This window comes from Lasioglossum baleicum, chromosome 1 (assembly GCF_051020765.1).
Source record: "Lasioglossum baleicum chromosome 1, iyLasBale1, whole genome shotgun sequence".
NCBI lineage: Eukaryota > Metazoa > Arthropoda > Insecta > Hymenoptera > Halictidae > Lasioglossum > Lasioglossum baleicum.
The window spans coordinates 4,653,510-4,675,923 of record NC_134929.1 but is presented as its reverse complement, the minus strand read 5'-3'; the positions used below and the strand labels follow the sequence as shown (position 1 = coordinate 4,675,923).

General features: G+C 40.7%; 2 protein-coding genes across 2 annotated transcripts; both read right to left on the bottom strand.

Moving 5' to 3' along the window:
* Positions 1-3,478: 3,478 nt before the first annotated feature.
* Positions 3,479-4,951, bottom strand: LOC143211030 (uncharacterized). The gene has a single exon (XM_076428437.1). The coding sequence runs from the start codon at positions 4,949-4,951 to the stop codon at positions 3,479-3,481; it is 1,473 nt and encodes a 490-aa protein (XP_076284552.1).
* A 2,144-nt stretch (positions 4,952-7,095) lies between these two features.
* Positions 7,096-13,962, bottom strand: LOC143211024 (uncharacterized). The gene is made up of 4 exons (XM_076428423.1): positions 10,648-13,962; positions 10,057-10,569; positions 8,779-9,996; positions 7,096-7,239 (listed from the first exon to the last, which is right to left on the bottom strand). The coding sequence occupies exons 1-4, from the start codon at positions 13,960-13,962 to the stop codon at positions 7,096-7,098; spliced, it is 5,190 nt and encodes a 1,729-aa protein (XP_076284538.1).
* Between the last annotated feature and the right edge of the window lie 8,452 nt (positions 13,963-22,414).

The following is a 22,414-nucleotide window of genomic DNA, read 5'->3' as shown; positions in this document are numbered from 1 at the left end:
CAAAGGTCAGACGTAGGGATCCGCGATATCTGGACCTAGGTAGGCGCGGTGACGGTGTTAGCGTGAGACGAGCCACAATTCTTTTAGTGAACTTCGCTCGCCGTTGTCGTATTCACGCGAACCTCGAGTCGTCCCACGGTGCGACGCCGCCACGTGCTCTCGTCGTATTTCCGCGACTTGTTCTGCCGACGAGAAGCTTATAATAACGCGTATTCCATTCGAATTCGGGCGTAGAACGCGAAGATCGTGAACGCCGACGTTAAAATCACGTTGCTGCCGGATTCACTGCGTACAGAAAAGGACCAGGAAAGGTCGAAGAGCGCGTACAACGCGTTGTCGTTGCCGAACACCTGTTACGCGTCGGTTAACCTCGAAACGCTGCCGGTCGCTGCCGGCTGCGTTATTGTAACATCGGACTAATAAACAGTGTTAACCCAGATCGTACGAGAGTGTTTATTGCGTGAGAAACCTTCCCGCCGCGGGGAATGCCTCGTGTTCGACCCGCGTAGAATCCTGCGACCATTCGTATCTCGTCTTCGCGTAATATCGATTGTCGCGGGCTCGTATGGGTGTCTCTCGTCGTGTGTAATAGCGAATTTAGCGTGGCATCTTCTGTGCCTGGCGCCCGAACTTTACGTAAGAGATCTCGAGAGACGACGAGCCTGCGTACAATTTTTGTCCCGGGTGGACCACGTTTCGCGCGGCCGAACGTGGCCCGGCGGTATCGCTTGTAAATACCCGGAGTCGCTATCGTTTCGCTAAGAAACGAGAAACGACGTGACAGTTTATAAATTTTATTAATACTGCAGGATATTTGCGTTGTATCATTTTGTATATCAGCCCATCTATCCACTGTTGTGTCGCGTCCTCGGGATGCGTGGATGGGTTTAGGTTTAATTAGATTTATGCTGATTAGGACACACTTGTTGATTGCTAACGCTTTACACAGTTGTCTGCACTAGCCAGGCGGGCAATGATGACTGAGGCGACGGTGGCCCTCTGGCGCCTAGTCCTATGACTTAACCTAACATCTCCCTCTTTTATTTTAGTACTTAGCGATATGTCTGGTGTTACGCCTAACTTGACTACCTGTTTCGTCTTCTATTACATATGAGCGTGGGGTATCCCACTTCTTTACAATTTTGCCGGGACTCCATCGTTTCTTATCATATACATATACTTTATCTCCCTCCTTAAATTGAACGCCTTCCTTTGCAGTCTTATCATAATACTGTTTTATCCTTTCCTTTTGTTTTTTCTGTTTTTGGTATATGTTAGCTGGTACCTCTGGTAGGAGGTGCTTTGTCAGTACAGGGATTGTAGTTCTCGTTTCCCTGTTCATCAGCATTTACGCCGGGCTGTAGGGTAGCCCAGCTGCTGGCACGTTCCTATACGACAACATTCCTAACTCTGTCTCTCTCTTGTCTTCGCCGCATTTTCTAATTATTTGCTTCGCTATGTGTACCGCTTTTTCAGCCATCCCATTTGATTGCGGGTATCGTGGACTGCTCGTTATTATTTTAAATTGCCATTGTCGCGCAAAAGTTTGCATTTCGAATGACGAGAACGGCATATTGTCCGCAATCAAATGTTCCGGTATGCCATGCGTCGCGAAAATGGACTTTAATATACTGATTACGCTACTTGCAGTTTTTGATTTTAATTGCTTGACGTCTATCCACTTAGAGAAATAATCGACTATAACTAAATAATTTTTTCCCCCGTACTCAAAAATATCTGTTCCTACTTTTTGGTATGGTAGCTGGGGAGGGGGGTGTGGTATCAACGTTTGCTTGACTTTTGCTCTTGCATATTTTCTACAAGCTTCGCACTTAGATACTATTTTTTCGATATCTTTGTTTATCCCTGGCCAATACAGTAGCTTGTGAGCTCTCATTTTCATCTTGGTCATTCCTAAATGACCTTCATGCAGTTTGCTTAACATGTCTAGTCTTAAATCACTCGGTTTGACTACTTTGTTACCATTAAATATTAAATCATTGGATACATATATATTGTCTCTTTGGTGCCAGTATGCCAGTAGCTCTTTTTCTACTTCTTTCTTTTTTTCCGGCCATTGCGTCTTGCCGTATTCTCTTACTCTTTCTAGTATGCTATCCCTATCGGTACTGTGTCTTATCCTATCTAATTGCTCGTCACTTATTGCGATGTGTTTGTAAATACTGTGTACTACCTGGGTCAGATCTATTTCATCCTGCTCTTTGTGAGGTAAGTAATCTCGTGATAATGTGTCAGCTATATACATATACTTTCCTGGTAAGTACATAATTGACTTCTAGGTTGTAGTTTATTAGTTTCAGTCTGAGTCGCTGTAACCTTGTTGAATCTATCTGTTCTATTTCCTTCCTGAATATTGTAACTAGGGGTTTGTGATCTGTATGGACTCTTACTTTCCTACCATAAATGTAGTAATGAAATTTCCTGATCGCAAATACTATGCTTAACAATTCTTTTTCTATTTGCGCGTAATTTTTCTCTGTTTCTGTCAGGCTTCTCGAAGCAAACGCTACTGGTTTATTTTCTTGCAACAGGCAGCAACCTAAACCTGTTGAAGATGCGTCAGTCTGTATTGTTATTTCCTTCCTATCATTGAATGTTTGTAAAATAGGAGCCCTACTTATTTCTTTTTTCAAATTATCAAACTCTTTTTCGTGTACTTTCGTCCAACCCCATTCTACCCTGGTTTTTAACAATGATCTGATCTGTTCTGTTTTGTTTGCTAGATTTGGTATAAATTCTCTGAGGTAGTTTACTACGCTTAATACACGTTGCAATTCTTTTTTGTTATTTGGGCTTTTTAGTTTCTGTATTGCCTCTACCCGGTCCTTTGCAATGGCTTTACCATTCTTTGAGAATATATATCCTACGTATGCTACTGTGTCCTTTCTATATTGTACATTGTTTCTGTTAAATTTTATCTTGTTTTCCCGTGCTACCTCAATTACCCTTTTTAAACATTTGTCATGCTCTTCCAGGGTTGTGCCTGCAATTAGAATGTCGTCAAAGTATATTACAGTACCAGGAATGTGACCAAACATCTCTTCATTTTTCCTTTGAAAGAGTTCTGGTGCGCAATTTAATCCAAATGGAAGTCTGTTGAATCTGTAGCACCCCATTGGTGTTGAGAATGCACATAGTTTACTACTTCTCTCTGTTAACTTTATTTGCTAAAACCCATCCTTTAGATCAAGTATTGTGAAATACTTTTTCCCCGTTAATTTTTCGGCTATTGTCTCCGTTGTTGGTATTTCATAATATGGGCGCTTTATTGCTTCATTTAGATTCTTTGGATCAAGACAGATTCTCAGACGTCCATCTGGTTTTTCTCTAATCACAAGATTACTCACCCAGCTACTTGGATTCTCATATGCGCTTATTATTCCCTGTTTTTCTAGACTTTTTAGCTGTTCCCCCAGTTTGTCCTTTATTGTTTTTGGTACTCTCCTTGGAGGTTTCGCTATAGGCCTCTTATCTGCTTGCACTTTGATGTCACACGTTCCTGGAAATTCTCCTCTAACCCTGTGAATATGTCTTCATTTCTTTTTATAAATTGCTCTGTTTTACTATCTATTTCGCTTATCTTATGCACTACGTTTACTATCCCTAACTCTCTGCACGCTTCTAATCCTATCAGGGGCTCGACTTCTCCTTTTATCACAGTGAACTTTAGTGTATAATTATTTCTCTTATATCTACAACTTATTCTAATTGTGCCTAACACAGCTATCTTAAATCCCCCATATGCTTCTAACGTTATGCTCTGTTTTTTAATCGCCTGTTCTATCCCTAACTCGCAGCACATCTTATATGGTATCATATTTGTGTCAGCGCCTGTGTCTATCTTAAATCTACGCATAGAGTCTTTTATTTCTAATTCTTCTTGCCAGTCTTTTCGTTGCGCCGCTGCGCATCTTACATTGTTTATTTTTAGTGTACTTATGCTAAAATCACTTTCGCTGTCACTGTACGCTTCCTCTGTGTATCTGTCTCTACCGCACTCACTTGCTCTGCATGCCTGTGCAGTATGATTGTATTTTGAGCACTTTTCACACCTGACACCATACGCTGGGCACTGTCTCGGTCCATGCGTTCCATTGCACCTTCTGCACTTGAACACTTTCTTCTCTCTTGACGTGCTTCTCCTCCTGTAACGTCCTGGTGTCCCTGTTCTGCTTCTGTGGGCTGGTCGCTCTCTTCTGGTGCCTCTTTGTCCATCCTTTCCACCACGACCGGAGGTGTTTTGTATCGCATTTATCTTTTGCGTGTTATTTCCCTGCAGCTCACTTGTTTGACTTTTCGTTATTTCATGGGTTTTAATCATTTTTATTAATACGTCAAGTTGGAGATCCTGACTTCTCAGTGCTTTCTGTTGCGTCCCCGTATCCGACATATGATATATTATGTTGTCCTTTATCATCGAGTCCGCCAGTGCACCGTAATTGCAGTGTTTTACTAGCTTCTTCAGGTCGGCTATGTAGTGTTCTATTGTCTCACCTTCTTGACGATTTCTGCTGTTAAATAGAAATCTTTCATATGTTTCATTTCTTTGAGGCTCAACGTAGTTCTGGAAAGCTGCTATGATTTGTTCAGGGTCCTCTTTATCTTCCTCTGGTATGCCGAGGGTTTCGAAAACCTCTAATGCCTCACTGCCTACTAGATTGAGCAGTGTTGCTGCCTGTACTGCCTTGGCTTTTGCACGCCTACCCGTGACAATCATAAAGAGATCGAAATCTCTTTTGAATCTCCTCCAGTTTTCTGCTAAATTTCCTTCTAACTGGAGTGGCTCAGGCTTGTTGATCCCATCCATGGCGTTTTCTGTTATGTTTTCACCAGTTTCTTTCGTGGCGGTCTCCACGTGTTCAATTTTGAGGTTATGTAGGTCTGTTGGAAGCGAGTGATTTTTCTCGCTTTCCGCAGGAACACTTCCCATCAACTGTCTTCTCTCTCGTGGTTGTTTATTCTTTTCCGGTTTTTTCCTGTTCCGTTCCCCTTACGTACTTTTCATTTCTCTGTAGCTTCATAACCTCACTTGCCTTTTCTTTTGTATTTAGGTCTTCTTTTTATTTAAATATTTTTTTCTTCACACACTACCGACTGCGCCATGTTGTGTCGCGTCCTCGGGATGCGTGGATGGGTTTAGGTTTAATTAGATTTATGTTGATTAGGACACACTTGTTTATTGCCAACGCTTTACACAGTTGTCTGCACTAGCCAGGCGGGCAATGATGACTGAGGCGACGATGGCCCTCTGGCGCCTAGTCCTATGACTTAACCTAACATCCACACTCTGTCACTTTTTCAATATCTAGCAGCAGCATTACGGTCACATTATCTTTGTTGTAGTTTGTGGCTATGTCATTAACTATGCGTACTACCTGTTGTACTTGTGTTGTGTCTCTCCCTGAATCCGAATTGTTGGTCCACTATTATTTTATTATTCTCTTCGTAGTCATTCAGTCTTTTTGATATTATTTTCTCTGTTAATTTGCTCATTGTTTGTAAAAGGCTAATTGGTCGATAGCTGCTGGGATCTGCTTTGCTTTTTCCTGTTTTTAACTTCCCGATTTTATAGGGAAGTTATTGTAATGACCCCGAAAATCGAAAATCGATTTTTTAGCAGATCTACACGTTTCAAGGTCATTGCAGACATATTAGACTATTTTCAGCAAAATGTTCGTGTGTGTGTGTGTGTGTGTGTGTGTGTGTGTGTGTGTGTGTGTGTGTGTGCGCGCGTATGGCCGTTTCTATGTAATCAAATTTTTCGTTAACGTTTTCAGAAAAAGTAACAACGCGATCAGGATGATGAATGATGCAATCGATGTGCCCCGCTGTAACTTAGAGCTGATTAGATTTTGGTCCATTTTGGTCAAGTAGTTTTTTAGTTTTTTTAGTTTTTTTCGAAAGAAGTTCATTCAACAATGCAATTTATACGAGAGAACGGAAAGTTTCCACCAAAGAAACAAACGTATTTACACAAAAAAATTTTTTTTCAATTTTTTTTTTAAATTAAAAAAAAAATTTTTTTTTTGCCTTACGACGAATTTTACGCTTACATTACCCAATGCAAGAGTGAGTTAATCATCTCTACTGCCGAGAATACATTTTCGAAGAATATCGATGAAAGTACAAAAAAAATTATATTACAATCTTTAAAAACACAATCAGTTCAAAACGAATTATTAACTGAGATTAAATTGAAAATTAATATAAAATATATGATAATTAATAACATTGATGTTGAAAACGGATTGGTTAATGGAGCACACATGCGGAATATTAAAATTTATTACTTTTCAAGAAAATACTAAAATTTCGTCTATATTGTGGTTAGATTTATAATTGGCCAGAGTAGGAGTGAAAGTAAGAACTCGTTATCGTGATTATATGAAAAATGCCAATATTGATCAAAATTTAACACCAATAATAAAAATATCGAATCAAGTAAATATGTCGAGTGAGGAAAAATATCAAATCACACGTAGTCAATTTCCAGTGGTTCCTGCTGAAGCGATTACGATTCATAAAAGTCAGGGACAAACATACGAGAAAGTATGTTTGGATTTTAAAAAATCAGAAAGGCGAACTTTACAAATTTTGTATGTAGCACTGAGCAGAGTTTCAAAATTGAGCGCGATTTATATATTTTCGGACAATTTAAATTAACAGTATCGAAGAAAACCAAGATCAATACTGCAAACCCGGATAATGAGGAGTTGTATCGTTTGCGAAAAACTAATTAAGACAATTTATTTTGCAACATTAGTATGCTATAACAAGGAACCAAGCGAGCAACGAGCATACGATGTTGGTTTAATGCGACGCCATATAGCAAACATTTTGATAAGTAGAAAACTATTGAATTTCCCTGAAAACGTATAATCTTATTAAAACGTACACCTAATAATGATAATAATATACTGCAACTAACGAATCGGGAAGTTCTTTGTGTGGCTCGAGGAGAGTCACACACCAAATAACATCCGTACCACTAACCCTCTCGCGAGCTCGCAAAGCGAGCGAGCTACGACAACCCTACTTGCGAAGCTCGCGTAGCGAGCGAGCAACAACACCCCTCTAGTTAGTATTGGTATTACAGTGCTTGTTTTCCAGTGTACTGGGAAGTATGATAGTTTGATTATTGCATTTTTTGATTATGTAAGTAAGTTGTACTATTGATTTCCGTTCTAGATTTTTAAGTATTATGTTCTGTATATTACACTGTCCAACACCAAATTTGTTTTCAATATACTGTTGGGTCCTTCTTATAGAGTTTTTTGCGCTGATTCCGAATCTGTCCTTAATTTTTCTCCTATACGCACAGTTTTTGAAAAACATGGCTTTGAAAAAAAACATATTTTTCAACTTTAAACAAATATTGTGATGTTATTATAAAAGATATTGAATTGTTCTTTACAGCAAAAGATTCTGTAGACTTTCCCGAATACAATGATATCCAATATTAATACATTATGATTGTTTAAACATGTTTAAACAATGATTAAACACGGGGAGACGCCACTTTTGCACCAATTTTTGAGGATATTTTTCAATTTATCTCAAAAAATAAGGGTCCAGCGGAAAATCGAACTATACCACGCGATAGAGCAGACTTTTATCTTGAAAACCCCCGTTTGAAGTTTGCGACATCGACGTTTTTTTCGAACCAGAAAGCAAAATATCTTCGCCCGACAGATTCGGAATCAGCGCAAAAAACTCTATAAGAAGGATCCAACAGTATATTGAAAACAAATTTGGTGTTGGACAGTGTAATTACGGTTACAATATCCTACTCTTATTAACTATGCTTATGGAAACACGTCAGCAGACGTGACAATAGTAATTCACATGGTCACTATAAATCAAATTAATGAAATAAAAAGATAACACTTTTTCAATACTTAGTATATACTATAATATAAATATAATGTAATATAAATTACAATATAATATACTTAAATTTATATATAATAAAATACAATGCTATAATATAATACAATATAAATTACAATACAATATAACATAGGATAACATTTTAGAAATCTACTCAGAATCGTCTCATCTCATGTTTTCTCTATCTCTTCTCTTGTCATATCTACTTCAGGTGACTGTAGCAAAGCAATTGCTTCTGGAAATAGGCTTTGCAATTTCTTTTTAGGCAATTTTCTGAAACTTGATATGTGTTGAGAAAGAGTAGGAATGTTGGACGAGACGTATAAGAAATGGATCACTGGCACTTTAGTTGTAGTTGCAAAGACAACAGTCAGAATATCCTTTATTAAAACACTTATCGAACTAACCCAACACCACTTAAACTAATTGAACTAAAGAAAGTTAATGAACCGAAGCAAGGTTTTTAAGTAAGCCAGAACATAGGCAAAGACCAGAGAAGCGCAATGATCTTTTTGTAAAGAGCAACGTTCGTGTCGAGCAAGCAACTCTCACGTTTTGAAGTTAACTGACTCCTCGGGAGATCAGCGGTTTCCTCGAAATCAGATCGGTGAGGGGAGAGAGGTGAAGAGGAACCGATATTGTCGCGAGTTGTTATTTGGATTGGGTTAACCCCGTCACCTCTCTCGTCTCTGGCCTAGGAGAGCTCACGTGCCGCCGTTTCGCTCGCGTGATCCACAACATTCCGCCCGCCTTTGTTGATTGAAGTTACGAATCAACAAACTTTCAAAAAGTAAAATTCTCTTAAAGATCGGCGGTCTCAGTAACGGCTGGAAGGAGGCAAATTTTCGCAATAGGCCGAGTAAGTACAGACGAGGCAGTGCGCACGGTTACGACTCGGACGAGTCCATCGGCACCGGCATGAACTTGCTCGACTCTCCCCAACGGCCATCGTGTAGGTGGAGTAGCTTCATTTAGAATGAGGCACAAGTCCCCAGGCTTTAAGTTAGGCTGCTCCTTCGTCCATTTCGTCCTTTGCTGCAAGGTCTGCAAATACTCGAAGGACCAGCGATCCCAAAAGTGATCTCGTTGTTGCTGAATCATTTGCCAACGTTTTAATCTCGAGGATCGAACATCCGTCAGCGATGGTTCCGGAATAGCCGTTAGGGGAGAGCCTATTAGAAAGTGGGCTGGGGTCAAGGCGGTGAGATCGGTAGGCTCATCAGTTAAAGGAGTGATTGGTCTAGAGTTTAAGCAAGCTTCTATTTGAGTTAATAGAGTCGACATCTCCTCAAAAGTGAGGAGAGTCTCACCTATTACGCGACGAAGATGGTACTTCACCGACTTGACCGCTGCCTCCCAGATTCCTCCGAAATGCGGAGCAGCAGGAGGGTTGAATATCCAGTTAGTCCCGGATTCAGCTAACGCTTGTCGAGTTTTTTTCATCTCGTCATTGGCTGCGTTGAGCATTTGACGCAACTCTTTATCAGCACCGACAAAGGTTGTGCCGCAATCGCTACGAATAGAGGCGCAGACTCCCCGACGCGACACAAAGCGACGATAAGCAGCGATGAAAGCGTCGGAAGAATAATCGGAGACTAACTCGAGATGTACCGAACGGGTTGCGAGGCATACAAAAACTGCAACGTAGGACTTACATGTCCGGGCGCCACGTCCAGGAGAGAATTTAGTAGTAAAAGGTCCAGCATAATCTACGCCCGTATGGTAGAAAGGGCGAGTAGGTGTCACGCGCGAGGCGGGTAGATCGCTCATTTTTTGATCGGCAGTTTTCGCGCGCCATCTCCAGCATTTTAAACATCCGTGTATTTGTTGTCGAACCGCTCGACGACCGCGCGGGATCCAATACGACCGACGTAAATTGTACAGGGTGATTTGAGTACCGCCATGTAACAATCTCTCGTGGAAATAATTGATTATAAGCGAGGTAACATGGCTTTTTTCAGGAATTATGATCGGATGTTTTTCATCATAATCCAGTAGAGAATGTTTCAGTCGACCGCCGACACGCAAAATACCCCGCTCATCCAGAAATGGACTGAGTCGAGCGAGAGGTCCCCGGAGAGAGGACTGCGAAGTTTCTCAACAAGCAATCTCAGTACAAAAAAAACGGCGCTGCTCGCACCGAACGATAGTAAGTCTCGCGTTGTCAAGTTCTTCGGTACGAAGAGAAGTATCCTTTAAGGCGGAGGTCCTTCGCGCGCATTTGATGAAACGCAGACACCAAGCAACGGAACGCAAGAGGCGCGTGAAGGACGAGTATCGATTGAGCAAATCCGTCGGTTCGGTGGGAGTCGCGACAGCTAAAGTGGTATTAAGTACCGTTTTTTCTGGGCGTCTTTCCTCCTCCGTGTCCAAAACTGTCGGATAGTATTCCTTGAACTCAAGGGTAGTGGTGGAGAGGAGGGAAGGTCCATGCCACCAGAGAGTGTTATTGACCAGGGAGTCACCGTTTAAACCCCGAGAAGCGGGGTCAGCGGGGTTTTCTTTAGAGCGAATGTGATGCCAAACATCGGGAGGAAAGAGGTTTTGGATTTCCGAAACTCTATTAGCTACAAAAGTTTTCCATCTGGAAGGTCGACCTTGAAGCCAGCTAAGTACAATGGTAGAGTCCGACCAAAGGTATATTTTAGCGTCGTGCAACTGTAAAACATTTGAGACGCGTTTAACTAGTCGCGAGAGAAGTACTGCGGCACACAATTCCAGCCGCGGAAGAGATACCTGTTGGAGGGGGGCTATCTTCGTTTTTGCCGTGACTAATCTCACGAGCGGCCTAGCTTCGGTTGCCATTGTGCGAAAGTAAACAACACCGGCATAAGCTTTCTCCGAGGCATCCGCAAATCCGTGTATCTCGAGCACGTTTTTATGACTGATACCCATCCAGCGAGGCATCATGACAGTCGAAATCTCGGCGAGACTATGTGAATAGGAAGCCCAGTATTTGGTCTGCGCGAGGGGGAGGGGATCATCCCAATCGAGTTTTAGAAGCCAAAGAGTTTGCAGGAATACTTTTGCCGTAACAATAACTGGAGCCAGGAAACCTAGCGGATCGTAGACCGAGGCCATCTCCTTCAACACCTGTCGTTTAGTGATAGTGACCTGGGGGTCGCGAGGTTTTAAGTTGAAGAGGAAGAAGTCCCCAGCTGACTGCCAACGTAATCCCAGCAATGTGAAGACCTTTTCAAAGGCGTGTTCGCTTGAGGAAGCAACGTGCTCAGGTGACAGATGGTCTAGCAACCTTGGGTCATTGGCAGTCCACTTCCTCAAAGTGAAACCGCCCGCCTTGAGGGCGCCAATTAATTGTTTTTGAGTTTCTAGAGTTTCCTCAATAGTAGATGCTCCGAAGAGCACATCGTCCATATAAACATTCGAACGTAGACAAGTGGCGGCCAGCGGAAAACGACTTTCTTCGTCGAGACTTAGCTGTCGTATAGTGCGCATGGCGAGATAGGGAGCGCAAGCTAAACCATAAGTGACCGTACGAAGCCGATACTCGTTTATTTCCTCGTTCGGATCGCGTCGCCACAAGATGCGTTGAGCGTCCCGATCGTCGTCAGCAAGCCAGATTTGCCGATACATTTTTTCCATATCGGCGGCAAATACTATTGGATGGCAACGCCAGCGTAGCAAAAGGTCCGGAATTTCCAGCAACAGATTCGGTCCAGAATGTAGAATGTCGTTTAGGGAGATTCCCGTTGTAGTTTTACTAGAACCATTAAATACGACGCGGAGTTTCGTAGTAGAACTTGACTCTCGAAATACTCCGTGATGCGGCAGATAGTATTTGATAGAATTTTCTCGAATTCCAGTAGCAAGTTCCATGTGATTGAGTTCGAGATACTCGTCTAAGAAAGCGCGGTACCTTTCAGCAAAGTCAGTAGAGGTAGTAAAACGTCTCTCAAGTTTCGTCAGTAAATTAGTAGCTGTTCGTCGAGAATCGCCTAGAAACGACAGATCTCTCTTGAGCGGAAGTCGTACAATGTATCGGCCTGTTTGGTCTCGAGTGTGAGTACGAACGAAAGTTTGCTCGCACTCGTCTTCATCCGCGGTCAGCTCAGTAGAGCAGGGAGGAGGATCTACTTCATCCATTGACCAAAATCGTTGTAGAAGAGGGCTGATATCATCGTCGACCGAGCAATGTAGGACGAGACGACGGGTGTTAGAAGGAGAATCTTCGGGAAGTGACGGCGGACCAGTAACAATCCAACCTAAAGTAGTAGCTTGAGCGACGGGACAACCCGCAGCACCCTGACGCAGACCTTCGCGAATGATCAGAGCGTAAATATCGGCTCCAAGTAAGAGCTCGATGGGTTGTCGAGAAGTGAATTCTGGGTCAGCCAAATCTAGATTGCCTAGATGAGGCCACGTGCTCGGACCGGCAATTGTAGGAGGCTCGTGAGAAGATATTCGAGCAAGGATGACAGCGTCTACTGAATATGAAACCGTGGGATCTAGGCGAGATGACACGGTCAAATTCACCCTTCCTCGAGGACGACTTCGCATAGTATCTACCCCAGTCAGTGGTATATTGAACTGTTTGCGAGGAATTTTAAAGCGTTGCACGATGCTTTCCTTAATCAAGGACACTTCGGCACAAGGATCGATTAAAGCGCGGACAAAAACTCTTTCGCCCGGACGAACCTCTATTCCAACAATAGCAGTACCCAAAACTAGAGTTTGGTTAAGTCGAGTACAATTAACCACCTTTGAGACAGGATTGGACGCGGAGGACGTTTTGGACGAAGAATCGCGATTTCCTCCTGAAGGAGGATTTTCGATGGGAACATGTAATGCAGTATGGTGCTTTCCGACGTAAGTTTGACAACGTTTGTTGGAATGACAATCGCGTACCTGGTGATTTGACAGACAATTAAAACATAGTTTTTTTTCTGTTACCACTTTTCTCCTCTCCGGGGGGGTCAGGCTCTCAAACCTAGGACAGAAGAGAATAAAATGATCCTTTTCGCAAAGACGGCACTTCGAAGTTCCGGATGTTCCAGTGACGGCGTGCACCTTAGGTCGAAGCGATGTCCCGCGAGTAGCAGCAGTTGTCGTAGGTGTCCGCCTCTCAGCAAGTGAAGTGGGGAGCCTGGTATCAGCAGATGCAGACGGAGCAGCCAAGTGCGATGAAGCAGCGGTAGTAAGAAGGTTGCAAGCAGGCAAGTAGCTTTTTGTCAAAGATCGCAATCGGCCAGCAAGAAAGTCAGAGAGTTGGGAAAAGGTCGGCAGCTCCTCTTTTCCCTCCAACGTTGTTTCCCAATGAAGTCTAGTCTCTCCATCCAGACGTTGTACCGTAATGTAGTTTAGCCAATCGCTCCAATGTTCGACTGGACGTTTGAGCGCAGCTAGAGCCTCAACGGCGTTTTGAGTCCCATGGAGTAGTTCTTTGAGCTCCGCAGCAGATTCGGTTTTCATGGTAGGAAGCGCCATGAGAACACTGAGTTGGGCGTCGACCAGTACTGGAATATTCTCATACTCTTTCTCGAGTAACTTCCAGGCACGTGGAAAATCATCGTCCGTGACAGGAATATTGTTTAAGCGATCGGCAGGATCCCCCGTAACATTCGTTTTCAAATAGTGCAGACGTTCAACATTGGTTAGAGTAGTGTTGTTAATAACCATAGATCGGAAAAGATCTCGGAAGCTGATCCACTTCGTGTAGTCGCCATTGAAGGGTACGAGGGCAATTTTTGGCAAGGATAGCTTTTTTGCTTGTGGCGGAGCCGAAATGGTGACCTGTTGAACCGTCGTTGGTCCCAGAAGTCTCTTCAACTCAGCCTTAACAGTAACGTAGGCTTCCTCAACCTCGTCGTAGATGTTGTTCGTAACATAGAGGGATTGGAGAAGATCATCGTTTTCTTGAGCGTGAAGCTTGTCGTCGTTGGACACAAACTCCAACCAGTATGATTCCAGCAAGTCCAATCTAGTTTCTACGGTCTCCCGGGTAATATTAGCAATTCCCTTTTTTTTGAAATTATCGATGATACGAGATATTCTCGTTCCCAACATTGCCTGCTTTTTCAGTAGACCATCCATGTTTTTCGAACAAGTGAAAACCGTTGGAAGTCGATGCTGTTGTCTCTCGAGGTCGATTAGGACGTACCGACCCAGCGACCGTTAATTCAAATATCACGAACCGTTCCACTAACCGTTTCACTAGTTCTTCACTAATATCCGGCTCGAAGGACCATTAATTTATGTTGAGAAAGAGTAGGAATGTTGGACGAGACGTATAAGAAATGGATCACTGGCACTTTAGTTGTAGTTGCAAAGACAACAGTCAGAATATCCTTTATTAAAACACTTATCGAACTAACCCAACACCACTTAAACTAATTGAACTAAAGAAAGTTAATGAACCGAAGCAAGGTTTTTAAGTAAGCCAGAACATAGGCAAAGACCAGAGAAGCGCAATGATCTTTTTGTAAAGAGCAACGTTCGTGTCGAGCAAGCAACTCTCACGTTTTGAAGTTAACTGACTCCTCGGGAGATCAGCGGTTTCCTCGAAATCAGATCGGTGAGGGGAGAGAGGTGAAGAGGAACCGATATTGTCGCGAGTTGTTATTTGGATTGGGTTAACCCCGTCACCTCTCTCGTCTCTGGCCTAGGAGAGCTCACGTGCCGCCGTTTCGCTCGCGTGATCCACAACAATGTTTATATTCCTTGGAGTTTCCACTGTAAAATGAGCCCTTCAAAAGAAATGGAGATATAAAAATTGGCGTCACAAGGAGCTGGCAACGGACGCTGTATACGACTAAATAACCCCATTTACACCTCGAGAATAATATTAGCAACCAGTCTTGACCAACGATGCCTTTTTAAGTGAAAGGTAACAACCCTGGAACAGACATTTTCTGACGTAAGGATCGACAGCGTCGGTCCTGAAATTACATATTTCATTCACGTAGTGAAAAAACATTTTAGATTTGTCTATGTCCAACAAGTGATCCAATACACTGCCTCGTAAGTACGAGCGATAGCGGAACAGCAGTGGGTTAGGATACGATACCGTTACCGCCCACTACATACTACGCAATTGTAGGGGATGGCGGCAAGACGCCAACACGCATGGATTCGAACTGGTGACATTGTACTTGGTGTAAGCCTGAGAAGAAGGTTCCCAGGCAGGATTACGGTGACGTGTCTAGGTGCGAATGCGCGGACGATTGGATCAGAGTGGAGGAGGCAGGACTCGTTTCACATGTATTTTCGGCTGTATTGAAATACTTATTACAGCGGTCACACATACTACGCAGCGTGCGCCATCGAAGTCAACACATTGAGACTACGGGCGCGCGGCTGGGGTCGGGCTAGGCAGACCACGGGCGCGCGGCTGGGGTCGGGCTAGGCAGACCCAGGCAGACCCAACCCGGTAGACTCGATTTCTTTCAGTGCCGTTCCCGGGGCTGTTCTCTACAGGGAGATTTATGACAGGTCATTACTATTGAGCTGGAAGTCGACACTTCCTCGACCAACACGTTTTGACTGTAATTTTCAAATCACTCGACGAAGTCGAGCCACTCTCGGGCCGCTTGATATGTCACGAATAGACTGCGGATCTTTATGCATTTATAGCAAACTTGAGTAGATGAAATTGATAGTTGTTGGAAAATTTTTTAAATTGAAGATGTCAATATATGATTTCTCCTCTATTAAAATCATTAAGGGAAGAGATGACATTCAATTTAGTTTCTATTTCCTGTAATCGACGCTGACATTTTTTATTTTGCATAAAGATCCGCAGTCTATCCGTGACACACTATCAGGTGGCCCGGTGGCCCGAGAGTGGCTCGACTCAGTGATGCCAGAATCGGGGACGCGAGGACGCTTCCCCTCCAGCACAGGTTCCCCCTCTCTGACGGACCGTCCTCGCCGTAGCTTCTGCTGCGCACGCGCTACACACGAACGTACTTCTACTCTGCCCGTGTGAGTGCATGCTCGATTGCACGCGCGCTACACAAACAAGCGTACCTCTACCATGTCCGTGTGACTACCTGCTCGACCGAACGCGTCGGCGACGCGTTCCTTCGATTTTCACCAATTTTCATGTTGCCGAAGTTTCGGAAGCACGAGTCGGAAAGTCGGGATCTGGAGACGGCGCGCATTTGAATCCCGGGACGGCGCGGTGCACATTTTGCTATAACTTTTGATCTAAAAAAGATATCGAAGCGAAATTTGGACTAAATTTTTTTTTTAAAAACCGGGTTTAATGGTTAATCCTAAAATATGTTTTGTATTTCTTAAAAAATTTTTCTCGTTGATTTTTAAAGTTAAGGTAGTCCAGAAGGCCCCCAACACAAATTGATTTTTAGTCGAACCATGCTCAATAAACAATTACGAAAAAATTTATAAATATTAATTAAAATTAAATAAAAATTAAAATATTATAAATTATGCAGACATGTTTAAAAAAATTGAAAATCTCGAAACATTCGAAGAAAATGCATATTTCGTATTGAACTTTTCGAGATACCAGTTTTATAAAAATTCATTAGTCCGATAATATTGAAACAATTGTCCTTAATTTTTCTCAGAATTTTTTATAAATTGTATCGTTGTTAAAAAATCAAAATCAATTTTTTCGATATTTCTTTGTTGATGTATTATGTAATACTGAATATTTTTATAATCAGAAAAATAATGTACAGACTTGATAATGCAATATAAAATATTTTATTTACGTTATATTTCAATATACATATGTGCATCACTCCTAACAATTTTGGTAATCACATAATTATTGTAACGACATTTTACATATATCAGGTCGTTAAGTATGAAACTAGACAAATAAAACACAAATTTCAAACACATTTGTCAAGTTTCATACATCTCCGGTTACGAAAATCGATTTTAAATGGTCCCTGCCTTTCTGTAACATAACAAAAAAAAAAATAATTAGTTAAAGTCATGATTGCAAAGTATAGAATAAAATATTAATGTATAACTTTATAGTATAGTTTATACTTATCTTTTCTTTGAAGTCATTCACTTGAATCTGCTAATATTGATTTTACGTTGTCCAGAAAGTCCACTCCAGCTGACACACACGCGATTTTGAATGGGCCTCTGCCTTTCTATAGCATAAAAAACACATAGTTAAAGTTATAATTATACAAAGTACAGAATGAAATATTAATGTAATCATATACTTATCTTTTTTCTTTCAAGTCATTCTTGAATCTGCTAATATTGATTTTACGTTACCGCGATTTTAAATGGTCCTCTGTCTTTCTACAACATAAAAAAACACATAGTTAAAGTTATAAGTACAAAGTACTTACAGAATGAAATATTAATGTAACGATACACTTCGCTTTTCTTTGAAGTCATTCTTGAATCTGCTATTTCATTACCGCTGACACCCACGCGTTGCTATATTCAAAGAAAAAGTAGACCTAATTAAAATCGTAATTCTAATTGCAATCTTGTAGGACTCAATATAAATAGTAACGTATACTTATCTTTTTTCATCGATGAATATGGTCACTCACTAAAATAAATTCCTAATAAGATAAAAAAATGTTAAAAACCCATTAAAAAGTATTAAAAACGCGACAAAGAAACTGGAGGCTGTTTACTATAATAATAATAATAATAGTATTTTATTTCCCATTTCGGGGTACAAACGCGGACCTCCGCTCCGCTTACAAACTTCACCTTCCTTATCTCTTCATTCTTAACTTAAATTTACACTTAAACGCGAGAGAGAGAGAGAGAGAGAGAGAGAGAGCACACCGTTCACTCATTCCTCACACATTCTTCTTCACTCCTGACAGGGAGATTTTCTTCGTTCAAGAGTAAGTTGCTTGAGAAGAATCCCCATGTCATTACAATGCCATGCGTGTGTCATTCTGCAGCACTGGCAGCAAGTGCTGCTTGTGCTACACTTCCAACGGAGTGTGACGAATTGCTTCGTGGCGTCCCTTCGTTTATACATAGCAGCCCTAAACGGACTGCTATTTATCGCCAATTTCAGGAGAGTTATGAGAACTGTCCTTTGAAAATTCTCAAATTATCGGACACACGCTGGCTTTCTAGGCATCTGACTGTGGTACAATTTTTAGAAACTTGGGACGTTTCAGTCAAATTTTTCAATGAGTATAGCTTTTCGAAAGGCTCGGCAGCTGCTAGGAGATTTTCTTCGCTCCTGAGCAGATATGACATCAAAGGATATTTCTTCTTTTTGGAAAATGTCCTTGATGCTATGAATAGTTTTAACGCCTCCTTCCAAAGTAGGAAAACGTTGGTGCAGGAGTTACAACCGTCTTCAGCAAAGTTGCTTCGATTTTTTTTGAAAAGGTTTTTAAAACCAGCGCTTTTAGATTGGCTTAGCGAGGTGAGGGCGATAGATTTCTCGTTGGAATCAAATCAAGTTCCACTAGATCAAGTGGAGTTTGGTTCCAGATGCCACGATTATTTGGAAGAGGCAGTTAGGGATGGAATGGCGGAAGTTGAGGTGTCCACCTTAAAGAAAAATTGCTTAAGGTTTTATGTGACCTTATGCAATGAACTGAGAAATCGTCTTCCTCATGACGATATTTTCCTCAGACAATTGACGCTCTTCAAATCGCCCGATTCCCTATTCAACAGCGACAGAGATTTAACTTTTTAAAATCTCGTAGCTGTCGCTAATAAATTGGGGAATTGGAGTGCCGTAGATCTACAAAAAGAGTGGGACTTTTTGTACTACGGCACTTTCCGGTCGCAGAGGGACCAATGGTCGAATCTGTCTTTTGACGATATGTGGGTAGACATCTGTAACCAAACAGACCCGAATCATGTTCTTCGTTTCCCCCTTTTAACTTCTCTAATAAACACGGTCAGATGTCTTCCGCACTCGAATGCCGAGGCCGAGCGAATTTTCTCTTTGCTTCCCGACATAAAATCTCGAAAAAGGAATAAAATAGGCGCTGGCCTATTAAATTCCATGTGTGTAGTGCGCACATCCTCGAAAGCTAGACAGGAGTCTAGTCGCACCATGTCTGTCGATGACAGACTTTTATCCCTTATGTCGGGAAAGCATTTATATGAAAATTCATCGCCCTCGCAAAGTTATAAACAATTAACTTTGCACTCGTTTACGAACTAGTGAGGTCGTGTTTTCTTCGTTAATCGTTCGATAGTTTAGTTCATATAGTAAACAGCCTCCAGTATGGATGAAGAGAGTGGAAGAGATGAGAGAAAGGATGACCAGCGGAACCGGGGGTCCAGAGTGTGTGAATGAGTCAAGAAGAATGTGTGAGGAATGAGTGAACGGTGTGCTCTCTCTCTCTCTCTCGCGTTTAAGTGTAAATTTAAGTTAAGAATGAAGAGATAAGGAAGGTGAAGTTTGTAAGCGGAGCGGAGGTCCGCGTTTGTACCCCGAAATGGGAAATAAAATACTATTATTATTATTATTATTATTATTATTATTATTATTATTATTATTATTATAGTAAACAGCCTCCAGTTTCTTTGTCGCGTTTTTAATACTTTTTAATGGGTTTTTAACATTTTTTTATCTTATTAGGAATTTATTTTAGTGAGTGACCATATTCATCGATGAAAAAAGATAAGTATACGTTACTATTTATATTGAATCCTACAAGATTGCAATTAGAATTACGATTTTAATTAGGTCTACTTTTTCTTTGAATATAGCAACGCGTGGGTGTCAGCGGTAATGAAATAGCAGATTCAAGAATGACTTCAAAGAAAAGCGAAGTGTATCGTTACATTAATATTTCATTCTGTAAGTACTTTGTACTTATAACTTTAACTATGTGTTTTTTTATGTTGTAGAAAGACAGAGGACCATTTAAAATCGCGGTAACGTAAAATCAATATTAGCAGATTCAAGAATGACTTGAAAGAAAAAAGATAAGTATATGATTACATTAATATTTCATTCTGTACTTTGTATAATTATAACTTTAACTATGTGTTTTTTATGCTATAGAAAGGCAGAGGCCCATTCAAAATCGCGTGTGTGTCAGCTGGAGTGGACTTTCTGGACAACGTAAAATCAATATTAGCAGATTCAAGTGAATGACTTCAAAGAAAAGATAAGTATAAACTATACTATAAAGTTATACATTAATATTTTATTCTATACTTTGCAATCATGACTTTAACTAATTATTTTTTTTTTTGTTATGTTACAGAAAGGCAGGGACCATTTAAAATCGATTTTCGTAACCGGAGATGTATGAAACTTGACAAATGTGTTTGAAATTTGTGTTTTATTTGTCTAGTTTCATACTTAACGACCTGATATATGTAAAATGTCGTTACAATAATTATGTGATTACCAAAATTGTTAGGAGTGATGCACATATGTATATTGAAATATAACGTAAATAAAATATTTTATATTGCATTATCAAGTCTGTACATTATTTTTCTGATTATAAAAATATTCAGTATTACATAATACATCAACAAAGAAATATCGAAAAAATTGATTTTGATTTTTTAACAACGATACAATTTATAAAAAATTCTGAGAAAAATTAAGGACAATTGTTTCAATATTATCGGACTAATGAATTTTTATAAAACTGGTATCTCGAAAAGTTCAATACGAAATATGCATTTTCTTCGAATGTTTCGAGATTTTCAATTTTTTTAAACATGTCTGCATAATTTATAATATTTTAATTTTTATTTAATTTTAATTAATATTTATAAATTTTTTCGTAATTGTTTATTGAGCATGGTTCGACTAAAAATCAATTTGTGTTGGGGGCCTTCTGGACTACCTTAACTGTTGGAAATTTATAGATTCAATGCGCCCTCTTGCGTCAGTTCTGTCGGGATCGTTTTACGATGCATGTAGTCAGTCTGTGTCTAACCGCCACTATTGTTGAAAGTGTTACCTGATTGATTGAGTATATAATAAATATAGTATATCAGTTAAAGTAACTGTTCTTGTGTATTTATTGAATGCGAGTGCAGTTAATAAGCTGCGCATAAAATCAATTAACCTACAAAGGTTATGGGCCCAGGTACCACGTGTGATTTTTGAGGTTATAAAAGGCACGTGTCTCGTGAAAAATGGCAAACACCATAAATTCGACGCGGATCGAATTACTTACGAAAGATAATTATGAGACATGGAGAATGCAGGTGGAAGCCCTATTAACGAAGGGAGATTTATGGCAATATGTGAGCGGAGAAAAATTAAAACCTGAGCCAGGCGGAGGAGCCGATGATGCCGCAAGAGCAGCGAGGGAAGCTTCAATACAGACATGGGTAAAAGAAGATAAAAAGGCTAAATCCGACCTAATTTTGAGTATAAGCCCTGCAGAATTAAAACAGGTAAGGGGTTGTGAAACTTCGCGAGAAGTATGGAACAGATTGGAAGCGATTTTTGCGTCGAAAGGGCCTGCGAGAAAAGCCACGTTGCTAAAACAATTGACCTTGCAACGTATGAAGAAGGGAGAAGATGTCCGTGAGCACATGAAAAAGTTTTGTGACGCAGTAGACAAATTGGCAGCAATGGATATAGAAATTAATGCCGATTTACTTGCAATTATGTTGTTATATAGCCTACCGGAGAGCTTCGAAAATTTTCGTTGTGCAATAGAGTCGAGGGACAATCTTCCAGACGTGGAGTCACTGAAGGTGAAAATTATAGAAGAAAGTAACGCAAGGAAACAAAAATCAGGGGATGATTCTGGTGCAATGGTCGCATCGTGCAGCAAAAATCCAAATAAATTCATGTCAAGACTGAATACTCAGGTGAGAGAATATAAAGACTTACATAAAAATAAGTATGATATTACATGCTATAGGTGTAATAAGAAGGGACACAAGGCTCAAAACTGCTACACAAAATTGGACAATATTAAGCATAAGGCAAATGCAATTGATGATGTATATTATGCACGCCTAAGCAGCGAGGAAGGCGGGTTGCAGATAAGCGAAAGCAGTACAGGTAGCAAGTGGTGCCTGGATAGTGGGTGTACGACTCACTTATGTAAGGACAAAGACAAATTTCAAGATATGGTTAAAATAAATAATCAGAGACTGAATCTGGCGAATAATGGATGCACTGAAGTCGAGGCGAAAGGAAATGTAAATATGACCATATCGGATGGAAAAAGTGAAAGGTCAGTCAACTTACAAAATACTTTATTCGTGCCAGATTTACGAAACAATTTAATGTCAGTTGCAAAAATAACGGATAGAGGCAATGTTATAATTTTTAAGAAAGATGTGGCATTAATAAAAGATTCAAATAATGTAGTAAAAATGATAGCTGAACGAGTTGGAAATTTGTATTATGTAAAAGAACCTGATTGTTACGCAAATAAAATATCAGAAGAGAACAATCAGATCAACTTATGGCATGAGCGAATGGCTCATTTAAACAAAACTGATTTAATTGGAATGATAAAAAATAAGTCAGCAGTTGGACTAGATTCTGGAATGATGAATTCAAGTTTTGAAAAATGTGATATTTGTGCGTTAGGGAAACAACATGTTGAGCCCTTCCGTAACC